This window comes from Anomaloglossus baeobatrachus, chromosome 5 (assembly GCF_048569485.1).
Source record: "Anomaloglossus baeobatrachus isolate aAnoBae1 chromosome 5, aAnoBae1.hap1, whole genome shotgun sequence".
NCBI lineage: Eukaryota > Metazoa > Chordata > Amphibia > Anura > Aromobatidae > Anomaloglossus > Anomaloglossus baeobatrachus.
In genome coordinates, this window is record NC_134357.1 from 295,531,483 (window position 1) to 295,557,109 (window position 25,627).

At 47.7% G+C, this 25,627-nt stretch overlaps 1 protein-coding gene across 2 annotated transcripts in view; it reads left to right on the forward strand.

Moving 5' to 3' along the window:
• ACOX1 (acyl-CoA oxidase 1) overlaps positions 1 to 23,313 on the forward strand; it is a 56,083-nt gene extending 32,770 nt beyond the window's left edge. For both annotated transcript variants that reach the window (XM_075349600.1, XM_075349599.1), the window contains exons 5-14: positions 39 to 158; positions 250 to 365; positions 5,101 to 5,270; positions 5,352 to 5,514; positions 5,609 to 5,799; positions 5,882 to 6,061; positions 20,150 to 20,255; positions 20,357 to 20,500; positions 22,267 to 22,473; positions 22,749 to 23,313. In XM_075349600.1, the coding sequence (XP_075205715.1) occupies positions 39 to 158; positions 250 to 365; positions 5,101 to 5,270; positions 5,352 to 5,514; positions 5,609 to 5,799; positions 5,882 to 6,061; positions 20,150 to 20,255; positions 20,357 to 20,500; positions 22,267 to 22,473; positions 22,749 to 22,799 (1,448 nt within the window). In that variant the 3' untranslated portion in view covers positions 22,800 to 23,313. The remainder of the gene's footprint in view (positions 1 to 38; positions 159 to 249; positions 366 to 5,100; positions 5,271 to 5,351; positions 5,515 to 5,608; positions 5,800 to 5,881; positions 6,062 to 20,149; positions 20,256 to 20,356; positions 20,501 to 22,266; positions 22,474 to 22,748) is intronic.
• Positions 23,314 to 25,627: the final 2,314 nt, after the last annotated feature.

Sequence of the window (25,627 nt, forward strand, 5' to 3'; positions counted from 1 at the left end):
TTGGGGAAATTAATAATTTTTGGTTTTTTTATACACAGTGGGTAAAACCTCAAACCATGCTGTAGTACTAGCACAACTGTACACCCAAGGAGCATGCAAGGGTCTACATGCCTTTATTGTTCCTATTCGGCAGCTGGGTACCCATGAGCCATTGCCAGGTGGGTTTCATTTCAAATACTTTGCAAACTCATTAAAGAAATGTAACGGTCTTACGTGTTGTGTTTCTCTTGACCATCCTATCGCTACTAGGTGTGACTGTTGGAGATATCGGGCCCAAGTTTGGATTTGATGAAACAGACAATGGTTTCTTAAAGTTCAACAAAGTCCGCATCCCTCGAGAGAACATGCTGATGAAATATGCACAGGTAGGTTAAGGAAGAGAACTCTAATAGCCTTGCTTTACCTGTTCTTGTTTTTTTTTTGTTTTTTTTCTCCCAGAAAGCAAGTGTCTGAGACATATTGATTGGGCGGGTTTGCATTTTTCAGACATATTGGTTTGTTTTATGGTAAAATGCTGAACTTTTGCATAAGTGGACATAAATGTGTCGCCCTGGGCAAGCCAGGGGTCACAGGTCACAACAACACACACACCCCACATTCCCTGCAGGTACACCAGCTAACCAGAAATCCTTGTTGCCTTCCTCCAGGGGCTGGTGTCCACACCAGGGGGTGGAGCCAGGCGGTTGGTGTCCACCCACCAAGGAGTTCACAGCCCTGGAGGCAGGAAGAAGCAGGCAGATAGAGTGTGGAGTTTGAAGAGAATGGAAGTCTAGCTGAGGGCTAGAGAGGAGTTCAGCCAGGGAGGAGGAAGTGGAAGGAAGTGAAGTGTAGTGGAGCTGAAGAAGAAAGCTGAAGTGACAGAGAAGTGAAAGTAGAGAAAGTGCAAAGTGGCAGTTTAGTACAGCCTGAAGTGGTCTGAGGCTGTGTGCCTGGACAGAGACAGCAAGGTCAGCAGACGGCGGAGATTGTCTGGAGTGGCTGAATAGGATAACTGAAGTGAGCACTAATATATATATTATGAGTGCAAGCCAAAAATTACATACTATATAAGGATAAGGCTGCACATCAAACTTAGATAATGGTATAATGCCTCAAGCATATGGAAAAATATTGGAATATACAATGAAAAATGCTACTTGCTAATTTGAACATGTGAATAATGAATTGCATACCTGCCATGAATATTAGGAAAAAGGAGATATTTAGCAATCGCATTGATCAATGTAACCATCTCCTATATAAGAAAGTCAATGCGATTGCTAAATATCTCCTTTTTCCTAATATTCATGGCAGGTATGCAATTCATTATTCACATGTTCAAATTAGCAAGTAGCATTTTTCATTGTATATTCCAATATTTTTCCATATGCTTGAGGCATTATACCATTATCTAAGTTTGATGTGCAGCCTTATCCTTATATATTGTCTGGAGTGGGACTGTTTGGAGGTTCCTGGAAGGACCACGGAGGCTGTGTGCCCGGGGGTCTGGAGCAGCGTGCAAGGGACAGTCAGTACCAGGGCAGGGGCCTCTCGGACCCCGGCAAGGCTAGGAGTCGCCATAATTTGCCGAATCCGTCAGTGAAGGGGACGTAGATCCCCCAACAACCAAGTCCCGATTGAAGGCAACAGCTCAACCATTACAGGGGAGACACCGCCACCGCCAGGGCACCAGTTTCCCCAGGGCCAGCGCCTGCGGGCAAAGTGTGGAGCTCCTCCGGCCCAGATTGTAGTCGGGGAGCGGGTAACCGGTGGGAATCCATCGCTACCAATAGACGTAACATAGGTGCAGGGAAGAGTGACCATCACCGCCAACTGCAGGGAACCGCAGCACCGTGAACCGTCCGAGGGACCCGTCCAACCAGCCGTTTGTTTACCGAGAACTGTGTCGTGGTTACTGGCTGAGTGAGTACCTCCGTGCCGCAAGGCACAGCGCTGCCCCCGCGTCCCTGCGCTCACCAGGCCCTGCACCTCCCAAACCATCACCGGGCCCCGGGATCACCAACCCCTACACACGGAGGGGCAACACAACAACTAGCTGCTCCCCCATCATCACTCCCGGGATCCCCACACCGAGCAGCGGTGGTGAAATCACCACAACCGTGGGTGGCGTCACGGACAATAAACAATCTCCCCAACCAAAATCCCCTTTTCACTCACGGGCGAGGAGTGCCGCTCGAGAACCCCCGGGATCCGGCCTACAGCTCGAGCCACCACTGAGCAGCGGCCGCCGGACCCGAGCAGAAGGGGGCGAGCGTAGTGTGCTGACACCCTCCTCCCCGCCCGCGACAACTTGGCGTCACGAACAGGATCTTACCGCTCTGCCGTCTGGTAGAGGTGCGCCTTGTTACCGCCGGAGGTATCCGGCAGAAAAATTTCAGAATCCGCCATCTTTGGCGCGAAAAGTTCCCGCTCGAGCGTCTTCTCGAGTAGTAGAGGCGCGAAGGCCAAAACCCCGCCCCGAGAGAGGAGGGGCCGAAAAGAGCTAAGGGGGACGCAGATGGAGAAATGGCAGCGTCCTCGAATTGGAGTGCAGGAATACCCGCCACCGGAGTACCCAAGCTCTGGGGGAAACGAGGCGGAGTAGCTTTTGAGGACTGCGGCCCGGGTGAACTCCCCGCCGGGACCGCTGCGTGACTGGAGCGGGAGTTGGGCCGATTCTGCGTGAAGGTGAGGGCGCAGAGCCTGCAGCAGTTGATGGATTGGAAGGCAGAGATGCGAAGGATGGTTGCCGTAGTGGGGGCCCGTGAGCAAGGGGCCGCTGCAGCCGTGCCGCGTCGCGATCAGTCCACCCAAACCCCAGAACCGGCCCTGATTGAGTGGGAGACGGACATCAGCACCGCGGCTGGGGGTCCGGAGAGAATGTCGTTGATGGAGGAAGAGGTCCCAAGCATGCCGCCTCCGCCGCCATTCCTAACTGCTGTTAGCGGTTCGGGGTTGAACTGCCAGTGGGAAGAAAACCCCATGTACCGCTCGGTCCCGGAGAGGGCCGACCCCCTGCGGTGGTAGCCGCCTCAAGGGCAGCGGATGCCCGCTGCAGCAGTCCCCGTTGGGACCACCTTTTGTGTTTGTTTGAAAAGTTTACAGTGAATGATGAAAAATGATTAACCGAAGTTTAACCTGATTCTTTGTGATTTGCAACCGGCCGGAGCCGGCACCGTTGTCCCCATGGGGACCGTTTAAAAAGTTTTGCATGGGAACTATCCATGGACAAGCCCGTGAACTTGCAGGGCAACCACAAACGTTAGTGGCTTGTAAATATGTTGTTTACCGTTACCGTTTTCCGCAATGCCGCCTCCGGAGAGGCAGGTTGGAGGGATGGCCCTGAGCAGAGCAGGCTAGGGCCCAGCCACCAAAGGAACCGGTGGCTACCCTCTGGAGGGAAGGACAGATCCCGCTCGGGTACCGTGTGCTGGACTGTGGGTCAAGGCGTGCTGCCTGGGCTTTAGGGGCAGCATCAGGGCCAGGTTGCTTGGGTGGGAGAGAGCGGAAACCGTAACCGTAAACCGTTTGCAACGTTAAAAGTAAATGTGCCTCCCGTCTTGGGAAGAGTTATTAAAAATGTAAATATGTTATTATTATGTTATCTTTTACAGAAAAATAAAACCGGTGTTGGACGGCAGCCCGCGGACGGTCTGCATTTTGCTAAGGGGGAATGTGTCGCCCTGGGCAAGCCAGGGGTCACAGGTCACAACAACACACACACCCCACATTCCCTGCAGGTACACCAGCTAACCAGAAATCCTTGTTGCCTTCCTCCAGGGGCTGGTGTCCACACCAGGGGGTGGAGCCAGGCGGTTGGTGTCCACCCACCAAGGAGTTCACAGCCCTGGAGGCAGGAAGAAGCAGGCAGAGTGTGGAGTTTGAAGAGAATGGAAGTCTAGCTGAGGGCTAGAGAGGAGTTCAGCCAGGGAGGAGGAAGTGGAAGGAAGTGAAGTGTAGTGGAGCTGAAGAAGAAAGCTGAAGTGACAGAGAAGTGAAAGTAGAGAAAGTGCAAAGTGGCAGTTTAGTACAGCCTGAAGTGGTCTGAGGCTGTGTGCCTGGACAGAGACAGCAAGGTCAGCAGACGGCGGAGATTGTCTGGAGTGGGACTGTCTGGAGGTTCCTGGAAGGACCACGGAGGCTGTGTGCCCGGGGGTCTGGAGCAGCGTGCAAAGGACAGTCAGTACCAGGGCATGGGGCCTCTCGGACCCCGGCAAGGCTAGGAGTCGCCATAATTTGCCGAATCCGTCAGTGAAGGGGACGTAGATCCCCCCCCCCCCCCAACAACCAAGTCCCGATTGAAGGCAACAGCTCAACCATTACAGGGGAGACACCGCCACCGCCAGGGCACCAGTTTCCCCAGGGCCAGCGCCTGCGGGCAAGGTGTGGAGCTCCTCCGGCCCAGATTGTAGTCGGGGAGCGGGTAACCGGTGGGAATCCATCGCTACCAATAGACGTAACATAGGTGCAGGGAAGAGTGACCATCACCGCCAACTGCAGGGAACCGCAGCACCGTGAACCGTCCGAGGGACCCGTCCAACCAGCCGTTTGTTTACCGAGAACTGTGTCGTGGTTACTGGCTGAGTGAGTACCTCCGTGCCGCAAGGCACAGCGCTGCCCCCGCGTCCCTGCGCCCACCAGGCCCTGCACCTCCCAAACCATCACCGGGCCCCGGGATCACCAACCACTACCCACGGAGGGGCAACACAACAACTAGCTGCTCCCCCACCATCACTCCCGGGATCCCCACACCGAGCAGCGGTGGTGAAATCACCACAACCGTGGGTGGCGTCACGGACAATAAACAATCTCCCCAACCAAAATCCCCTTTTCACTCACGGGCGAGGAGTGCCGCTCGAGAACCCCCGGGATCCGGCCTACAGCTCGAGCCACCACTGAGCAGCGGCCGCCGGACCCGAGCAGAAGGGGGCGAGCGTAGTGTGCTGACACCCTCCTCCCCGCCCGCGACATAAACATTAACATGTGACTATAAATGCTAATCATACTCCCATTTTCTTGTTTAGAGCTCTTTATTTTTTGGGGATGCTTACATGTTTTATTGAAGCTTCGTCCTCAAATATCATCTTCTTTTTATGTGCAGCCATTATATATCTTCCTTAGGTGGAACCAGATGGAACATACGTAAAGCCACTTAGTGATAAACTGACCTACGGCACCATGGTATTCATCCGCTCCATGATTGTAGGTGACTCTGCACGTAGCCTCTCCAGAGCTTGCACTATTGCTGTTCGCTACAGTGCCGTAAGACATCAATCCGAGATCAGACCTGGGTGAGTTGGCTTTCAGCCATAGTTGTCTAATGTGTATGCCTTCGGCCATAATTTATTGTATACTCTCTTCTGGTTCTGCAGAGAGCCTGAACCACAGATCCTGGACTTCCAGACCCAGCAATACAAGTTGTTCCCACTATTAGCCACAGCTTATGCATTCCAGTTTGTAGGCTCCTATATGAGCCAAACATACCATAGAATAACAGGCGACATCCAGCAAGGGAACCTCAGTGAGCTTCCAGAGGTGAGGTTAACTGATGGCAATGGCTATTGACCAAGTGTTTCATGGTATAAGTCATGTAGAACAACCGTGCATAACTTGTGACCTCTTTTCACAGCTTCATGCCCTCTCTGCTGGATTGAAAGCCTTTACTACCTGGGTTGCAAGCTACGGTATTGAGGAGTGCAGGATGGCATGTGGAGGGCATGGATACTCTTGCAGCAGTGGAATCCCTGACATCTATGTGAACTTCACTCCTGCATGTACCTATGAGGGTGAGAATACGGTGATGATGCTGCAGACAGCCAGGTAACCGAGGGGCTCACCAGAAAGTTAAATTCTGCTACAATTAAAAACTTGCATATTTAGACGTCCTTGTGTTCCTTCATAGGTTCTTGTTTAAAAGTTATACTGCAGCTTTATCTGGAGAACGCCTTGGAGGAATGGTCTCCTACCTTAATGATGTGTCCTCTCAGCGAGTTCAAGCGCAACCCCTGTCTGGGCGATCATTGGTGACAGATATCAATGATCTGGGAAGTCTAGTGGAAGCCTATAAACAACGGGCATCTTGGTAGGTAAAAAGAGGTATGACCAGGCATGGTCACTGCATTTAAAGAGGTTGGCCACTACTTTAACACTGATTGCCTATCCTGAGGATAGCAAAAAAAGAACAGTTGCACTCTGAAATGCTAAAGCATGTAAAATATGAATGTAAGAATGTAGATATGCATTACAGCTTAAGGAAATCAGGAAAAATTGAGCTATTTAGCATACAAAAATTGGCAATTTTTAATATCTGCCCAGTAGCCACGTCAAGGCATATCTCGTTACTGGGAACCTACTCTGAACTGAAGCCTGTATCAGGGTTACAAACCTCCATGTGTAAGGGCATGTAGGAATCTGCTACTGAAGAATAAAATCACCTGAAGCTAATGGGGGAGGGGTGCACAGTCAGAGGGGATGACTCCATAATCTAGACAAAAAAGGCTGATGGCACGACCAAAATGGAGTCCGTACAGGTGCAAAACTGAACATAACATATAATAACAAAAAAGGACATTTACACTCTGAAATGCTAAAGCATGCAAACAATGAATGTAAGAATATAGATCTGCATTACTTCTTAAGGAAAGCTAGAAAAAATGGAGATATTTAGCATACAAAAATGGCCGGTTTTTATATCTGCCCAGTAGCCACATCAAGGCTTATCTCGTTACTCGATATTATATGTCATGTTCAGTTTTGCACCTGTACAGACTGCATTTTCGGAGTGCCATCAGCACTTTTTTTTTTTTTTTTATCCTGAGGATAGGTCATCCCTGTCTTTTTGGCCCATAATACACATAATCCAGTATTCTTCTCCCTGTAATAATGATAACCTGCAGTGGATGGATTTCTCCTCATGCTTTCAATCCCTGCAAAGGAGAATGTCTGTCTGTTTTAGGATTGTGCCTGCTAAAATTATTAGATTTAAAGGGAATCTGTCACCAGGTTTTTGCTACCCCATCTCAGACCCGCATAATACAGAGACTCTGATTCCAGTGATGTGTCATTTACTGAGCTGTTTGCTGTCATTTTAATAAAATCACTGTTTTATCTGCTGGAGATGAACCAATGCTTTGAATGCTGACCTCTGTATAACTCCGCCCACACCACTGATTGGCAGCTTTCTTTGTACACTGTGCATAGGCAGAAAGCTACCAATTAGTGGTTGGGGGTGGGATTATCCAGAACTCATAAATATGCTTGATTACCTGGAAGCAAGTTTACTTGTCCTCTAGTGAAATCTGCAGATAAGACAATGATTTTATCAAAACTCTGCAAATCAGCCCAGTAAGTGACACGGAATCGGGGTCTCTGCTATCTAAATTTGAAAGCAACATGATGTAGGGGGAGAAGATATGATGACAGGTTTCCTTTAAGGGCAACCTACTCCTGTTCTGAATAAGCATATTTATTCTTGGATCATATTGCTGATGTTGTATCTGCAAGAACAGACCACCACATACACAACGTGATTATTCTGCATGTTATAAAGTCAGTCACTATGACACGCCAGGACCATATTCAGTATTTTCCGTCTATTCAGTGGTGGGGACCGCATGACCAGCTATGTTATCTATGAATACCTAATCAGGGTAATTTATCTTGCCATCTTTCTCTTCTTCTCAAAACGACCTCTCACCATTTATGAAAGGACTCGATGAGCTTTAGCCTCACTATTTCTGCCAGAACAGTATCTGATTTCAATCATATACCAATTTTTAGACCTAATCCCCTGACGTAGGACTGAATTGGAAAGCGCATACAAATCTCCTGTCTTTGTCCTTTTGCTGTCTTCTATTTTTCTTGGATTGCACCAATTTGAAACTTTATTACAGGAAGATAAGTACATTGATTACAGTAATGTGTCAGGGCCGGGCGGTCGGGCAGACCCAGGAGGTGGATCCACTGGGCCGAACTCTAAGATGGTGGTAGGGAGTCCGGTAGCTGAAGCACTGATGGGCAGCAGAACAGTCCGTGCAAGTGAAGGTAGCGGAGGAGTCCCTGGGACCACGGAGTCACAGATGGCAGTCCGGGTGACGTAGCTCAGGTTCGGAAGCCAAGATGATGTCAGGCGGGGTCCGGAACCTTTGGAGCGAGATGACGGGTCACCGCAGGGATCCGAGATGGTACGGACTGTCAGATGGCAGACGGACAGCGTGCGGGGCTCGGGATTCAGCAGGACTGGATGGCGAGGCGGGATCAGCTCTAGAAGAGAGATACGTAAGTATGGCAGGAAAACACAAGGAGACCTGACTCCTAGCTCAGGAAACACGAAGATCAGGCCCCGCCCCCTTGGACAAGAACCCCCTTTATACCCCGTACCTGTCTAACCTCATTTCCTGTTAATGGGCGCTGGCCCTTTAAGAAAGGGTCAGTGACCGCGCGCGCGCCCTAATGCGCATGCGCGCGGCCCGGGTGCCAGAAGCCAGGGAAGGAGGCTGAGAGGAGGACGCAGGGGAGCCGGCCAGGGCCTGGGAGGCCGTCGGGCGCCGGGATCGGCGGCCAGGGAGCCTAGGAAGGACGGGCACAAGAGACTGGGACGCGGGGAGCGTGGCAGGTGAGCCGGGGAGCGGGACAGGAGACCCGGGAAGGGGAGCCGAGGACCCGGGGAGCGTGACAGTACCCCCCTCCCCACGCCCCCCTCCCCGCAACCGGGACATGAAGGCACGGATCAGAGGAGAGCCCACGTTCTCCCTGGGTTCCCAGGATCTATCCTCAGGACCATACCCCTCCCAGTCCACCAGGAAGAACTGCCGGCCACGAACAGTCTTCATGGCCACGATATCCCTTACCGCATAGATGTCGTCCTCAGCAATAGGAGGAGGAGCCGGAGTGGCAGCAGCGGAGAAGGGACCAAGGAACACCGGCTTGAGTAGAGAGACGTGGAAGGAGTTGGGTATTTTCATCGTGGTCGGAAGCCTCAGTTTGTAGGAGACCTCATTGATCTTGCTGAGGACCTTAAACGGCCCGATGTAGCGAGGACCCAGCTTGTAGGAAGGTATCTTCAGTCGGATGTACTGGGAAGCAAGCCAGACCAGGTCACCAGGAGAGAAACACGGAGGATCTAGACGCCTTTTGTCAGCGTGTTTCTTCATCCGCTGGGAAGCGCGCCCAAGGGACGCCTTGACAGAGTCCCAAATGGTAGCGAAGTCACGGGCTACAGTATCAGCAGCAGGGACATCCGAAGAAGGGGATATAGGCAACGGGACGGAAGGCTGCAGTCCGTAAACGACATGGAAGGGAGATTTGGAGGACGACTCACTGACGTGGTGGTTATGGGAGAATTCAGCCCAAGGCAGAAGCGTGGACCAGTCGTCGTGATGGGCGTTGACATAGTGGCGTAAGAAGGAGGTCAAGATTTGATTGACCCTTTCCACTTGGCCATTAGACTGAGGATGGTAAGCGGAAGAAAAGTCCAGAGTCACTCCCAGATGTTTGCAGAGAGCCCTCCAGAAGCGGGAGGTGAACTGAGTTCCTCTGTCGGACACGATGTGGGAAGGAAAGCCATGCAAGCGGAAGATATGTTGTATATAGGCTTCCGCGAGTTCCTGAGCAGAGGGCAGTCCGGGCATAGGGACGAAGTGAGCCATTTTGGAGAACCGATCCACCACGACCCATATGACTGTGTGTCCGGATGATACTGGCAAGTCCGTAATAAAGTCCATCGCTATGTGTTGCCATGGAACTGAGGGTATCGGCAGAGGCAGAAGACGGCCATAGGGCAGGTGTTTGGGCGTCTTGTTCCTGGCACAAGAGGGGCAGGCAGAGACAAAGGCGGCAACGTCCGTGCGAAGGGATGGCCACCAGTAATGGCGTACAATCGCACCCCATGTTCTCTTCTGGCCTGCATGGCCGGCTGTTTTCGAGGCATGACCCCAGTGTAACACTTTTTGCCTGTCGGTCTCAGAGACATAGGTCTTCCCGGGTGGTATCTGGGCCAGAGTGACAGGAGCCACCGGAACAATCTTGCTAGGAGAGATGATAGGTTGGGTAGTCTCTTCCTCCTGCTCCAGAGGCATGAGAGACCTAGACAAGGCATCAGCGCGTATATTCTTGTCTGCGGGTCGGAAGTGAAGCTGGAAGTCAAACCTGGCAAAGAATAAGGACCACCTGGCTTGTCGTGGGTTCAGTCGCTGAGCGGACCGCAGGTATTCCAGGTTCTTGTGGTCCGTGTAGATAATCACAGGGTACACTGCTCCTTCCAGGAGGTAGCGCCACTCCTCCAGAGCCAGTTTGACCGCCAATAGTTCTCGGTCACCGATGGTGTAATTACGTTCAGGTGCTGAGAAGCTTTTAGAGAAGAAACCGCAAGTCACCATCTTCCCGGAGGAGGATTTTTGCATGAGCACTGCTCCGGCTCCTGAGGAGGAGGCATCCACCTCTAAGGTGAACTGGCGGTTTAACTCCGGTCGGTGGAGTACAGGAGAGGAGGCGAATGCTCGCTTCAGGGAGCAAAACGCGGCGTCGGCCGCAGGTGACCAGTCCTTTGGATTAGCCTCCTTTTTGGTCAGAGCGGAGAGAGGAGCAGTCAGGGCGGAGAAGTGAGGGATAAACTGGCGGTAGTAGTTGGCAAATCCCAGGAACCGTTGGATTGCCTTCAGTCCAGAAGGGGGAGGCCAGTGGAGGATGGAGGAGACCTTCTTTGGATCCATCTGCAGCCCAGTACCCGAGATGATGTATCCCAGGAAAGGAAGAGAAGACTGCTCAAAGACGCACTTTTCATATTTGGCGTAGAGACGATTCTCTCTCAGTCTTTGTAGAACCAGCTTTACGTTCTCTCTGTGGGTCTGGAGGTCCGGAGAGAAGACAAGGATGTCATCCAGATAAACTACTACACATACGTAGAGGAGGTCCCGGAAAATGTCGTTCACCAGTTCTTGGAATACGGCAGGAGCGTTACACAGACCGAAGGGCATCACGCAGTATTCATAGTGCCCATCGCGAGTATTAAACGCGGTCTTCCATTCGTCTCCAGAGCGGATACGAACTAGGTTGTAGGCACCCCGAAGATCCAGTTTGGTGAACACACGGGCTCCTCTGAGCCGATCGAATAATTCGGGGATGAGCGGTAGGGGGTACTTGTTTTTTATGGTAATCTGATTCAAGCCCCGGTAGTCAATGCATGGGCATAGGTCACCCTCTTTCTTCTTAACGAAGAAGAAGCCTGCTCCCGCAGGAGAGGAGGATCTCCGGATGAATCCCTTTGCCAGGCTTTCCGTGATGTAGGTGGACATGGCCCTGGTTTCGGCTGGAGACAACGGATATATCCGTCCTCGAGGTGGTGTTGTTCCTGGGAGCAGGTCGATGGCGCAATCGTAGGGACGGTGTGGCGGAAGTACCTCAGACTCCTTCTTGTCAAAAACGTCCGCGAAGGACCAATAGGCCGAGGGCAGACCCGGTAGGTACTCAGGAACCGGAGGTCGTCGGACTGGTTGTATAGACTTTAAACATCTTTCATGACAGGCAGAGCCCCAACGGGTGATTTCGCCAGTACCCCAGCTGACTGATGGTTCGTGTGTTCGCAACCAAGGAAGTCCCAGCAGGATTTGATGGGACATGTGTGGAAGGACGTAGAGAGAGATGTTCTCGGTGTGCAGAGCACCGATACGCAGTTCCACCGGCTTGGTGATCCAGGAGATGGTATCAGAGAGGGGTCTCCCATCCACCGAGGCAATCAGTAGGGGCTTCTCGAGTAGAGTAACAGGCAGCTGGTATTTGTCCACCGTGGCCTGCTGGATAAAATTGCCTGCTGCTCCGGAGTCGAGGTATGCCTCAGCCGTGAAGCGCGTCTCTCCTGTTGATACTTGTACCGTCCACATAACTGGGTCTGAGAGAGTCCCAGCACCTAGGGTGGCCTCTCCTACCAACCCTAGGCTTTGGAGTTTCCCGGCCTTTCCGGACAGGAGCGTAGGAGATGTGTGCCCTCTCCGCAGTAAAAGCAGAGGCCCTTGGCGAGCCGCTCTGCTCGACGTTGGTCAGACTGTCGTACTCGGTCAACCTGCATGGGTTCGTGGACAGGAATCCCAGCTGTTGATGACTGCGGCACAGAGGATTTCTGTGGCGGGGAGGAGTGCCGTACCGCACGTCGCTCACGAACCAGCTCTTTGGAGCGCTCCTGAAAACGAATGTCTACTCGAGTGGCTAGGGCAATCAGGGCATCTAGGGTGGAGGGCACGTCACGACCCGCCAACTCATCTTTGATGCGACTCGAAAGTCCTTCCCAGAAGGCGGCTGTCAGGGCCTCATTATTCCACCCGAGTTCAGAAGCCAAAGTGCGGAAACGGATGGCGTATTGGCCCACCGTCAGTGTTCCTTGACGTAGGCGGAGAAGTGATGAAGCAGACGCAGAGGCGCGTCCCGGCTCGTCAAAGGTACTGCGAAAGGCCTGCAGGAACTCTTGAAGATCCTTGGTCATGGGGTCCTCCTTCTCCCACAAGGGGTTCATCCACGCCAGTGCCTCGCCCTCCAGGTGAGACATTATAAAGGCGACCTTGGCTTGGTCGGAGGCGAACAGATGTGGCAGCTGCGTGAAATGAAGGGAACATTGGTTTATGAAGCCCCTGCAGGTCTTGGGATCTCCAGCATAACGAGGTGGTGATGCCAAACGGAGTCGGGAGGCATCCGACGCGGCTGCCACTGGTGCGGGAGCCGTGGATTGCCTAGTGGGGGACCTGGTTGCTGCAGGCGTCATTGATGCTTGTAACGTGTACAGGCGGGTGTCCACGGAGGTCATAAATTGCAGCATGCGGGTCTGGACTTCACGCTGGCGTTGGAGTTCCTCTTGCAGGGCCAATAGTGCTGCAGCGGGATCCATGGCCTGATCTTACTGTCAGGGCCGGGCGGTCGGGCAGACCCAGGAGGTGGATCCACTGGGCCGAACTCTAAGATGGTGGTAGGGAGTCCGGTAGCTGAAGCACTGATGGGCAGCAGAACAGTCCGTGCAAGTGAAGGTAGCGGAGGAGTCCCTGGGACCACGGAGTCACAGATGGCAGTCCGGGTGACGTAGCTCAGGTTCGGAAGCCAAGATGATGTCAGGCGGGGTCCGGAACCTTTGGAGCGAGATGACGGGTCACCGCAGGGATCAGAGATGGTACGGACTGTCAGATGGCAGACGGACAGCGTGCGGGGCTCGGGATTCAGCAGGACTGGATGGCGAGGCGGGATCAGCTCTAGAAGAGAGATACGTAAGTATGGCAGGAAAACACAAGGAGACCTGACTCCTAGCTCAGGAAACACGAAGATCAGGCCCCGCCCCCTTGGACAAGAACCCCCTTTATACCCCATACCTGTCTAACCTCATTTCCTGTTAATGGGCGCTGGCCCTTTAAGAAAGGGTCAGTGACCGCTGCGCGCGCCCTAATGCGCATGCGCGCGGCCCGGGTGCCAGAAGCCAGGGAAGGAGGCTGAGAGGAGGACGCAGGGGAGCCGGCCAGGGCCTGGGAGGCCGTCGGGCGCCGGGATCGGCGGCCAGGGAGCCTAGGAAGGACGGGCACAAGAGACTGGGACGCGGGGAGCGTGGCAGGTGAGCCGGGGAGCGGGACAGGAGACCCGGGAAGGGGAGCCGAGGACCCGGGGAGCGTGACATAATGGTTTGGAGTTGCGATGCAACGTAATTGGCAAACTGTCATGTAAAATCAACGACCGTATTTTCCATATGTATTTTACTGCATGTGGAGGGATCATGAAATCTAACGTGATGCTATGGTATGAAGAAGAGAGAATCAATCGATAACCAATGGTTGTAGGATGCTGGATTCAGGCAACAGATTCCTGCATTGTAAGTCGTGTACAGGATGGGCTCCCCAGTATACAGCCAAACCACGCACCGGAAAGCGACTCTACCCAGTTAGATTGATAAATTATTGCTGTACTCTACAAAAACAGAAAGGCATCCATAATCAAAACAATACAAATACAATGCCTAAGGCTGTCACCCCTGTGATGCACCACCAGTCATGGCGATTTGTTGCTTTCTCTCTAACCTTTGCCTAACCATGGGACTGTCTCAACAGTCGTCTAGTGCCTAGTAATCCCTCTGGGAAGTGTGTGTGTGTGTGTGTGTGTGTGTGTGTGTGTGTGTGTGTCCTACCAGTGGTGCAGCACAGACCTTCACAAAGCTAAAACATAAACAAATCCCATAAACCCCGGAATACCCTTAATTGCTGAAGCCTCACAGAGAAGGCAAATGGTAAAAGTGGGAAGGCTAACCACGCAGCTCAGCAACAGTCTTGGAAAACTTATAGAACAACAGTCCATGCATGTAACTGTAAACTGACACAGCAGAGTAGGCAAGTCTTAGGGGTACTTTGCATGCTGCGACATCGCTACTGCGATCTCGTCGGGGTCAAATCAAAAGTGACGCACATCCGGCGCCAGTAACTATGTCGCAACGTATAAAGCCTAGAAGCACCGATAAACGATCGCAAAAGCGTCGTAAATTGGTGATCTGTGTAGTGTCGGTCATATTCATAATGTTGCACCAATAGGAGATACGATGTTGTTTCTCGTTCCTGCGGCATCACACATCGCTATGTGTGAAGCTGCAGGAGCGAGGAACATCTCTTTACCTGCCTCCACCGCCAATGCGGAAGGAAGGAGGTGGGCGGGATGTTTACGTCCCACTCATCTCCGCCCCTCCGCTTCTATTGGCCGCCTGCCGTTGCTGTGACGCCGCACGATCCGCCCCCTTAGGAAGAAGGCGGGTCGCCGGCCAGAGCGACGTCGCAGGGCAGGTAAATGCGTGTGAAGCTGCCGTAGCGATAATGTTCGCTACGGCAGCTATCACAAGATATCGCATGTGCGACGGGGGCGGGGACTATCGCGCTCAGCATCGCTAGCATCGGCTAGCGATGTCGCAGCGTGCAAAGTACCCCTTACTGTGTGTATATAGTTGGCCTAACTCAAGCAGATAGGTGTTTTGGTACCAAAACATAAAGTGTAGCGTGCACGCGGTCCTGGGCCCAGCCTACCGTACTTGGGTACTATGGTGTCCAGCTGCCATAATACACTTGGAGATCCTCTCACGGTGACCAGTGAAGCCAGCAACTGTAGAATGGTGATCTCCGGCACAGGGTGCTGCTCACATAAATCATGGTCCTCCTCCCTAAAGTCCAACACGAATCTTCTCACAATTCACGCAAGTGGATTGCATGAATTGTGGCTGGTAAGTAACAATGCATACAATGAACAGTAAAATGTGTTTTGCAATATTCACAGTGGATAAAGGTCACTAATGTACTCACCCTCTCACACCATTACAAAGGGTAGCACTCTATGCATATGAAAAGATCATTGCCTTACAGCCAATTTGTGAGATTACGTAATATAAATAACTGATTAATAAAAAATTGACATTCAGGCTATAACTGTTTTTATGAAATAAAAACCGGTCAATAGTATGCTTGAAAATAGCAATTTATCAGACACCTCTGCTTTTTTTTGTTTTTCTTCTAGACTTTTTTTGTTTTTATTTCCCCCATTGTCAAATATTATTAAAAACTGTATTCAATAAAGACACATTTTACAATACGGAGATAAATACAGTGCTGGCCAAGAGTATTGGCACCCCTGCAATTCTGTCAGATAATACTCAGTTTCTTCTTGAAAATGATTGCAATCACAAATTCTTTGGTATTATTATCTTCACTTATTTTGCTTGCAATGAAAAAACGCAAAAGAGAATGAAACAAAAATCAAATCATGGATCATTTCACACAAAACTCCAAAAATGGGCCAGACAAAAGTATTGGCACCCTTAGCCTAATACTTGGTTGCACAACCTTTAGCCAAAATAACTGCGAACACCCGCTTCCAGTAACCATCAATGAATTTCTTACAATGCTCTGCTGGAATTTTAGACCATTCTTCTTTGGCAAACTGCTCCAGGTCCCTAAGATTTGAAGGGTGCCTTCTCCAAACTGCCATTTTGAGATCTCTCCACAGGTGTTCTATGGGATTCAGGTCTGGACTCATTGCTGGCCACTTTAGTAGTCTCCAGTGCTTTCTCTCAAACCATTTTCTAGCGCTTTTTGAGGTGTTTTGGGTCATTGTCCTGCTTGAAGACCCATGACCTCTGAGGGAGACCCAGCTTTCTCACACTGGGCCCTACATTATGCTGCAAAATTTGTTGGTAGAGGTGCCAGAGGCAGCAAAGCAACCCCAAAACATCAGGGAACCTCCGCCATGTTTGACTCTAGGGACCGTGGTTTTTACTTTGAATGCCGCTTTTTTTTTTTTTTCTCCCTGTAAACTCTATTATGGCTTTTCCCAAAAAGCTCTACTTTTGTCTCATCTGACCAGAGAACATTCTTCCAAAGCGTTTTAGGCTTTCTCAGGTAAGTTTTGGCAAACTCCAGCCTGGCTTTTTAATGTCTCGGGGTAAGAAGTGGGGTCTTCCTGGGTATCCTACCATACAGTCCCTTTTCATTCAGACGCCGATGGATAGTACGGATTGACACTGTTGTACCCTCGGACTGCAGGACAGCTTGAACTTGTTTGGATGTTAGTCGAGGTTCTTTATCCACCATCTGCACAATCTTGCGTTGAAATCTCTTGTCAATTTTTCTTTTCCTTCCACATCTAGGGAGGTTAGCCACAGTGCCATGGGCTTTAAACTTCTTGATGACCCTGCGCACCGTAGACACAGGAACTTTCAGGTCTTTGTTGATGGACTTGTAGCCTTGAGATTGCTCATGCTTCCTCACAATTTGGATTCTCAAGTCCTGAGACAGTTCTTTGAGCATGGAGAAAAGAAAGAAGACCAATGTGGTACACACAAGGACAGAGGTTGAGTCAACCTTAATCCATGTCAACTGGCTTCAAATGTGATTTTAGTTATTGCCAACACCTCTTAGGTGCCACAGGTAAGTTACAGGTGCTGTTAATTACACAAATTAGAGAAGCATCACATGATTTTTTCAAACCGTGCCAATACTTTTGTCCACCCCCTTTTTTATGTTTATTGTGGAATTCTATCCAATTTGGCTTTATGACAATTTTTTTTTTTTTCATTGAAGACAAATTAAATGAAGATAATACCAAAGAATTTGTGATTGCAATCATTTTAAAGAAGAAACTGAGTATTATCTGACAGAATTGCAGGGGTGCCAATACTTTTGGCCAGCACTGTATGTTTAAGATTCTACGGAGGGGGTGGGGGAGCTAGAGGCAGACCAGACGATTTCTCCTGAAATGACAGTTACTTTTTAAAAATTGTTACTAAAGTTTAAAGTGTAAGACTATGTTGTTCACATGTTGCTTTTTTGCGGCTTTTTTTTCTGCAGCTAAAACCTGTTCTATTTGCAATAAAAAAAAATGTTGCCAAAACTTTTTTTTTTTCTTTCAAAGGACAATTTGATCAAATTTATATAGGGGAAAAAGTCATTTTTTTTTTTTTTTTTGTCTTTAAAAATTGTGAACAAAAAAAGCTGGATTAATGTATTACGCTCAGCTGTGCAGTAAGGTTATATTAGTAGTAATAATGTTTTGGTTTTTTTTTTTATGGCGCCAACATATTCTGTAGCAATTTACAATCATATGGGGGCTTGTACAGCCAAAAACAAAATAGTACATAGTTCAGCAGTTACAGTAGGAATGAGGGCTCCTGCTTACAATCTATGGGGAAATAGGTGGACACAAAAGGTAAAGCGTATGTGTAGTAACTGGTCCGGCCATTATTATGATAATTTTATTGATTTCATATCTAGTTGAATGAGGCGGTCAATAGACAGTAACCTTTTAGGTGCACTTACGTGCTATTGGTTGTATGGAGGATGTGAGGACCGAAGTAGGAGCGAGAAGGTTATGAATAGCATTTAGGCTATGTGCGCACAGTGCGTTTTTCGCGGCGTTTTTGCACGTTTTTCGGGTGCGTTTTTGGCCTCAAAACTGCAGGACTTTGCTTCCCCAGCAAAGTCTATGAGTTTTCATTTTTGCTGTCCGCACACATCTGTGTTTTTTTACCTGCGTTTTTGAGTTAAAAAAAAAAAAAATGGACATGTCAGTTCTTTCCTGCGTTTTTCTGCGTTTTCCCCCCATGCAATGCATTGGAAAAACGCAGCAAAACGCAGAGATGAAAAACACAGCCAAAAATGCACCAAATCGCGGCAAAAACGCATGCGTTTTTTTTATGCGTTTTTTCGACGCAGGTGCGTTTTTGTGCGTTTTTAGCGGCCAAAAACGCACAAACGCAGCGTCAAAAAGACGCAGTGTGCGAACCTAGCCTTAGAAGGCGGGACGGGAGAGTTAGGTTAGTAAGTTATGATGATAAGCTTGTCTGAAGAGATGTGTTTTTGAGTTCATGCAAAAAATATAAAAACAGCTTGGAAAGTTGAATTGGTTGGGGTTGTTTACTTTAACACGTATTCGTGCTATGTATGGTTTATGTCCCTGCCTTTTGAGGGCTCACGCTCTGATCCCGCATCTTTCCCCGCACATGACTGCTGATCTTTTCAGCCAACATGTGCCTCTGACACCCATGGGCAGATCTGATACGCTCACGGCTGTTAGCCAGTTAAATCCCACTATCAATCTGACACTGAAATATAACATACGTCGGCGGGGAGAGGGTGGGGGTGGCGCCATTCCCCCACTCCCATTAGCGGCTTGTGATCATTGGGCGATTGGTTGTCCTGACAGCAAGGGGTCAGTTGGTGACCCCTGTGTCTGTCATGATGATCCTCCTGTGAATGTAGACTGCGAGTCGGCGTTCATAGGAGACCGTGATTTGTGCTATAAGAGCAGGACAAGCGATTGGATGATTGTAACTTCAATTTCCCAAAAAGATAAGTAAAAAAAAAAAATTATAAAAAAAACTTACGAATATGAACAAAATTAAATAAAATAACAGGTTCAAATTGCCCCCTTTTTGCCCCATTAATAATAAAAATTAAAATATACATACTGTATTTGGTAAAGCTGCATTCAAAAATTTCCAATATATCAAAATCTAATATAAATTAATCCGAAATGTAAACAGCATAACAAGAAAAAAAAAAAAAACGCCATCAGGAGAAACAAAATAAAATCCATGCTTCTGTGAGGATACAAAGACATTATGGTTTGTACTCAGGAAAATGCTAAAAATAAAGTGTTTCACATCTTGCTCTACATGCGTTTAGATTTTTCTTTGCCAAAAACTCTGAAAAAAGTAATAGCCAGGTATTTGCTGCGTTTTGCACTTCTTTTCTATGTGTGATAAAATGCTGAATTGACATACAGCAATTTTTAAAACTGCTGCAGTTTTCCAATTCAGTCAGGAAAATTAAAAGCATGTGCATGAGATTTCTGAAATCCTGTCGCTTTTACTGGCACTGTAAAAAGCAGCTTTTAATCTGCTTAAAACGCCAACTGTGGTTTGCGTCCAATCAGCCCCAGCTTCTGTCTTCCCGCCTTCGGACCAAACGCATTAATCACCAGGAAGTGAGCGCTGCGACAGGACTCCCTTCCTGTTGATTGCTCATTTGGTTAGAAGGCGGGAAGAAGGAAGCCAGCAGTGTTTGGACAAGGGGCTCGCGTGATGTCACAACCCCACCTGAGCCCTTACACCGAGCCCGGACACCACTTGAAAGGCTCCTGTACGGAAGGTTTATATAGGCTTTATTATTTTACCTGGGGGATACGTGGAATCAGAAGGGGTTGTCCTAGTAGTGGACAACCTCGTTAAGTGAAGGTGGATATAGTCTATAATTGATCACGCAAATGGATCAGGCCCAGTCACAGGACCAGAACTCTTGTGTAATCCAGGAAAAATATAAAACTGAAAAAGGACAATTGTACCATAGGCAAAAGAGATTTGGGCCAATCTTTAAAAATTAGTATATGATTGAATCAGATACTGTTCTTGCACAAATATAGCTGGCATTCTGTCTTTTTGTACAGGTAAGAAGTAATCATTTGGTGGGAGGTTTTTTGAAGAGATGCTTTTAGTAATGTGCTCCTCCTATCATATAAAACCTTGTATTTTGGGGCAATAGTCGGCTGTTGTCCATGTTTGTCATATGTTCAATCTTACCTTGTTGTTTTTCCATATATGAAATACATTTAGCGTTACATTACTTATCAGACCTTTTTATCTGTTATGATCTGTCATTCCTTTTTCAAACCCATCTTCTAGGCTAGTCATAGCTGCATGTAAAAACGTCCAGGTTGATCTGAAACGAGGGAAGCGTAAAGAAGATGCTTGGAACAAAAACTCCGTGGATCTGGTCCGGGCCACTGATGTAAGACCAGGACTTCAATAGATAACCCTCTTTATACCCCACATTTAAGTCAGTAGTTTCTTTTCTTGCTACCATAATGCTTTAATTTCCTTAAATTCCAGGCACATTGTCATTATGTGGTCGTGAAGCTTTTTGTGGACAAGGTGTCTGAGGTCTTAGATGTGGCTGCTCAACGGATCTTGAGTTCACTCTGTCTCCTCTACGCACTGCATGGAATCAGCCGAAATACTGGAGACTTTCTGCAGGTATACATGCAAGAGAATCCTCCATGTGGGGTGACAACCATAGGCAAATAAGGCATGTATGAAGATTAACTGGTGCACAAACTGTAGCACTGTAGGCCACATCTCACCCCCTAACTGTCGATGTCCCTCAAGGTTCCATTCTTGGACCCCTTCTCTTTTCCATCTACACCTTCGGCCTGGGACAGCTCATAGAGTCCCACGAGATTCTCTGGAATTGACATCACCTTCTTACTAACAAAAATCCCACAATGTCTGTCTATTTCATCCTTCCACTCTGCGCAATTTCTAAAACTTAACATGGACATAATGGAATTCATTAACTTTGCTCTGCCTCTCTCAACATCCTACCCCCACAATACCTATCCATCAAAGTCGATGGCTGTTTACTCTCTCCAGTCTCACAAGCTTGTTGCCTTGGGTTGACCCTTGACTCTGCTCTATCCTTCAAGCCACACATCCAAGCCCTCTTTACCTCTTGCCTATTACAACTCAAAAATATCTCCCGGATACGTCTATTCCTTACACCAAGAATCAGTAAAACACTAGTCCATGAGTTCATCATCTCCCGCCTCCTACTGCAACCCCCTACTCTGTAGCCTCCCTTCTAAGTGTGCGTGCCCACAATTAGTGTTTGCAGAGTTTTCGACACACCATGCTCCAGCTGCGTCCAAAACGCTGCGTTGTACAGTACAAGCATAGTGGAGGGATTTCTAGAAATCCCGTGCCCACTGTACTTGTTTTTTCCACACCAAACACTGACCTGCGGTGCGGCTTTCCAGACCGCAGCATGTCAATTATTTGCTGTGGATTCGCATGCATCCTCCATAGCGAGAACACAAGCGAGAGATTGCAGCGCTCTGAACCCTGATCGTGAGTACAAGCAACTGTGGTCTTCTGAGGAGGAGACTCGCGGACCCGCAGGTCAGGACCCACTGCGTCCAGGACGCAGTTAATCCTGATTGTGGGCACATACCCTAACACTCTATCACCCTTCCAATCTATCCAAAACTGCGGCCTGATTAATCCACCTCTCCCCTCGCTATTCCCTGGCCTCGCCACTCTGCAAATGCCTTCACTGGCTTTCCATTGCCAAAAGAATCCAGTTCAAAAGCCTAACCATACAAAGCTATTCACAACCTGTCTTTTCCATACATCTGTGAACTAGTCTCCCAGTACCTACCTGCACGCAACCTCAGATTCTCACACGATCTCCGTCTCTACTCCCCTCTTATCTCCTCTTCTCGCAATTGTATACAAGATTTCTCCCGTGCCTCCCCCATATTTTGGCACTCTCTACCCCAACATATCAAACTCTCGCCTACTATGGAAAGCTTCAAAAGAAACCTGAAGACCCACGTCTTCCGACAAACCTACAACCTACAAAAACCCTCAAACCAGTACACCAATACGCAACCATCCATCACCTACTGTATTCTCGCCCATCCCCTGTAGACTGTGAGCCCTCGTGGGCAGGGACCTTTCTTCTTTTGTACCATTCTGTTTTGTATTGTTCATGATTATTATGCTTGTTTTTTTATGTATACTCTTCACTTTTAAAGTGCAAAGGAATAAATGGCGCTATAGTAATAATACTCCCCACAATGCAATTGTGTATGGCCCTATACAATAATGTATGGTTAGTTTCACTTTTTCCAATTTAAAATAAATAATAAAAATTGTTTGCTAAAGTGTACATAGCTATTCTGTATACCTATAAAATTAAGTGCTGGGTAACGTGGGATTAATGGCATTTTTCCACCTTGCAGGCTGGTCTCATGACACCTTCCCAGTTGGAGCATGTACAGCAGCGGATTAAGGACTTGTTGGTAGTAGTCCGACCTAATGCAGTAGCCTTGGTGGATGCATTTGATTACACAGACACTCAGCTGGGCTCTGTGCTTGGAAGATATGATGGAAACGTTTATGAAAACATGTTCGAATGGGCCAAAAAGTCACCCCTGAATAAAACGCAGGTAAGGAACTTATCCACGAACCTCTTACATTGCTGCATAGTAGAGGTTTGATAACTGGTAGCCTTGGGAGGTACATGGCTTAATTGTAACAACTGTGGCACTCTAGGTTGGTTAATGCCTTGTCATTACCCGTGTCATTGTTTCTGCATCTGAGCACCCATTATCGGCTATAGTAATCCGCACATGAGCAGCATTATAGGATCTCTTGTTTAAATGTATTCATTTGGTTTTTATTGATTAATGTATTCTAACTAATGTTTCTTTTTCTCTCTAAGGTTCATGCGTCCTTCCATAAATATCTGAAGCCTCTTCAGTCCAAATTGTGATTCTTCTTCTACTGATTAAAGAAACAGGACCAGCACGATTCATTGCAAAAAAAGAGTAAAAAAAAACGTATGCAAAGATCTTTTCTCCCAATAATTACCTTGAAGTAATGTTAAGTAGGAGGAGTAAGCCTATGGGAATAATAAAGGTTTACGCCTTTCCAATTATACTGCTATCACTTTTTTAATTTTCCAGAATTGGCCTGTACTGAGTGCCCTCTAATAACATACATACATTTTTGCCTAAATCTTCCCTCCATTTTAAACATGCACCCCACACCCGTCATTTTAGGATACCATTTTGGGGATATTGGTGTCTGTATACAATAGACATAATTTTATATTTTAAATAGCTTTCCACTCGAATGAACTGTAAAATGTTTTAGGATTTGTTGGATATTCTAGATTGTAACTACTGTAATATTCTGCACTATCCGGTGATGTCACCATATTGGAAACTGGTGACACACTGAAAACTGTAATTTAATGCAATAATAAATGTACCGAACAGTCTGTATTTTTTATTTCTCCTTCATGGTTTCATTGATGGGTGGCATTGTATCTATACATTATAAAGAAATTAAAGACGTTGTGCCTTCATAGGCAAACTGTGACATTGGTTTCGGAATAGTATGCTGAACCTACAGTGTGCCAAGGCACGTTGAATCGGAGAGCGTCTCCATCTTTACAAGTATCTTTATTTTATGTCCTTTATACACAAAGAAACCTGTCAGTCAAGCAGAACCTGTTGAGTAAAAGCCAGTGGACCAGCTCCTATGACTAATATGTCTAATCGCCTAATTTTTGGCACTCTGTTTAGATTATATTTTCTTTGACATGCAACACCATTTCAGAAAAAAAATGGTATTTGTAATGATGGCATCTGTCACCTACTGGTGCACATAAGCAGTAGAAAGAGTTTAGTTCCCCAATGAGCTTGGCGTGTCATGATGTGACCAAATATTAAAGTGCACCTTCTCACTTTCTTGTTTTCCATCTATCTCCACCCTTCTCTGGCTGCATGAAGCCAGAGCTGTCAATCAAAAAAGAGGGAGGGAAAACATGCAGGTAGGAAGGTGCACTTTAAATGTTGGGCCACACCACAGTGCACTGAGCGCCTGTACTTGATTTGAACAGTCACTCTGGGCTAAAAGAGTCCATTTAAAAGTAATTTTGAGGGCAGTTGAGGGGGAACTAGCTATCATTAGAGATGGGCGAGCACTAAAATACTCAGGTGTTCGGTCCTTGAAACAAGCAGGTCAGACGCTGTGAAAGTGCTCAACTCGAGTAACAAGTATAATGGAAGTCAATGATTGACCAGTTTGGCTCTTCGCCCACATACAGCCAGCCAAAGAGACCATTTCCAGAAGGAGGGAGGACCGTTTTTTTTTTTTTCTTTTGACACACTACATCCAAAAACATTGCCTTACCCCCAGTGAGAGCCATTCAGAGACTGCGAATGTCTCTCCTTGGGGTGCCTGCATACATCATGCAGTGAAGCAAGCCTGTGCATTGTGGTCATCTCATAGGCGAAACATCAGAACACTCACGATACTCTGCTGAGCTCCACGAGCAACCGATGCTTGATCGCGTAACGAGCACTGCTGAGCACGCACGCTACTCACTAGCGGACATTGTTACACAGACAATATACTGATAAAATTTATCTGTCACCTTGTTTGCCAACTACTGTAAATGCTGATGGAAGAGTGTATGTATCATCTGTATGTAATATCCCAATTCCAAAAGTTAGGATGTTGTGTAAGATGTAAATAAAACAAGAATGCCACTAATTTTAAATCTCTTATAGCCATATATTCTCAACAGCACATAGATCAGAAAGTTTAAAGTTTAGACATTTTTTCATTTAATTTGTAAATTAACTAATTTTAGCAATTGATCGTAGCAACACCTCTCAAAGGTTAATAAAAGGCTGGAGAAGTGAGTGGTACTAATATACTTAGAGGGACAATTTTTAACTAAGTGATTAAAAAGAGCATGTTAGAGAGGCATAGTCTTTCAGAAGCAAAGATAGTCAGAGATCCATCAATCTGAGAACTGCATCTAAAAATTGAGAAACCATTTTCAAAAAATGCTCCTCCGCGTAAAAGTAAGAACAAAGAATCAGCCTATTAGGGAGGTTCTGAAGTAAAGGGAATGTTTTATGTAAGGTAAATCACAAAGTTGTAAAAGATATATATTACAACACCCAAGCATCAGTAAATTGTTACATATGGCTATGGGCAATGAACATAGAAAACCTAAACCTACACAAATGTAGCCTATAGAAAGCTAAATATTTTTCTTCAGGAAATATTAAAAACATAATGGGGTTTCAAATGAAAGAGGGTACATAAAGGCAGCTCAAAACAGGAGGAGATGTATAGGGTGTATGATTCGTCGTGTTTGATGGTGCAGATGGTGTTTTCAGGGTGCTGTGCAGTGATAGTTTACCACCACACATGGCGTTTTGCATTTAGCCCAAAAAGTTCTACTTTGGTATTATCTGGCCAGAGCAGCTTCCTCCACCTGCTACCTGTGTTCCATACATGGTTAATTGCAAACTACAAATAGGACTTCTTATGGCTTGCTTTCAAAAATGTCTTTCTGCCTTGCTACTTTTCCATAAAGGTCACATTTGTGGCGTACACAACTACTGTTATAGTTGTCCTGTGGACAGATACTCCCATATAAGCTGCGCACTGTGACTTCTTCAGAGACTGAGTTAGCCGCAGCTGTGAACAGTGACGTCACTCAGTTTATCTGCGGTCACAGCTGTAGGTTCCCATGGTACCCCACCTATGCCCACGGGTAAACTGAGTTATGTCACT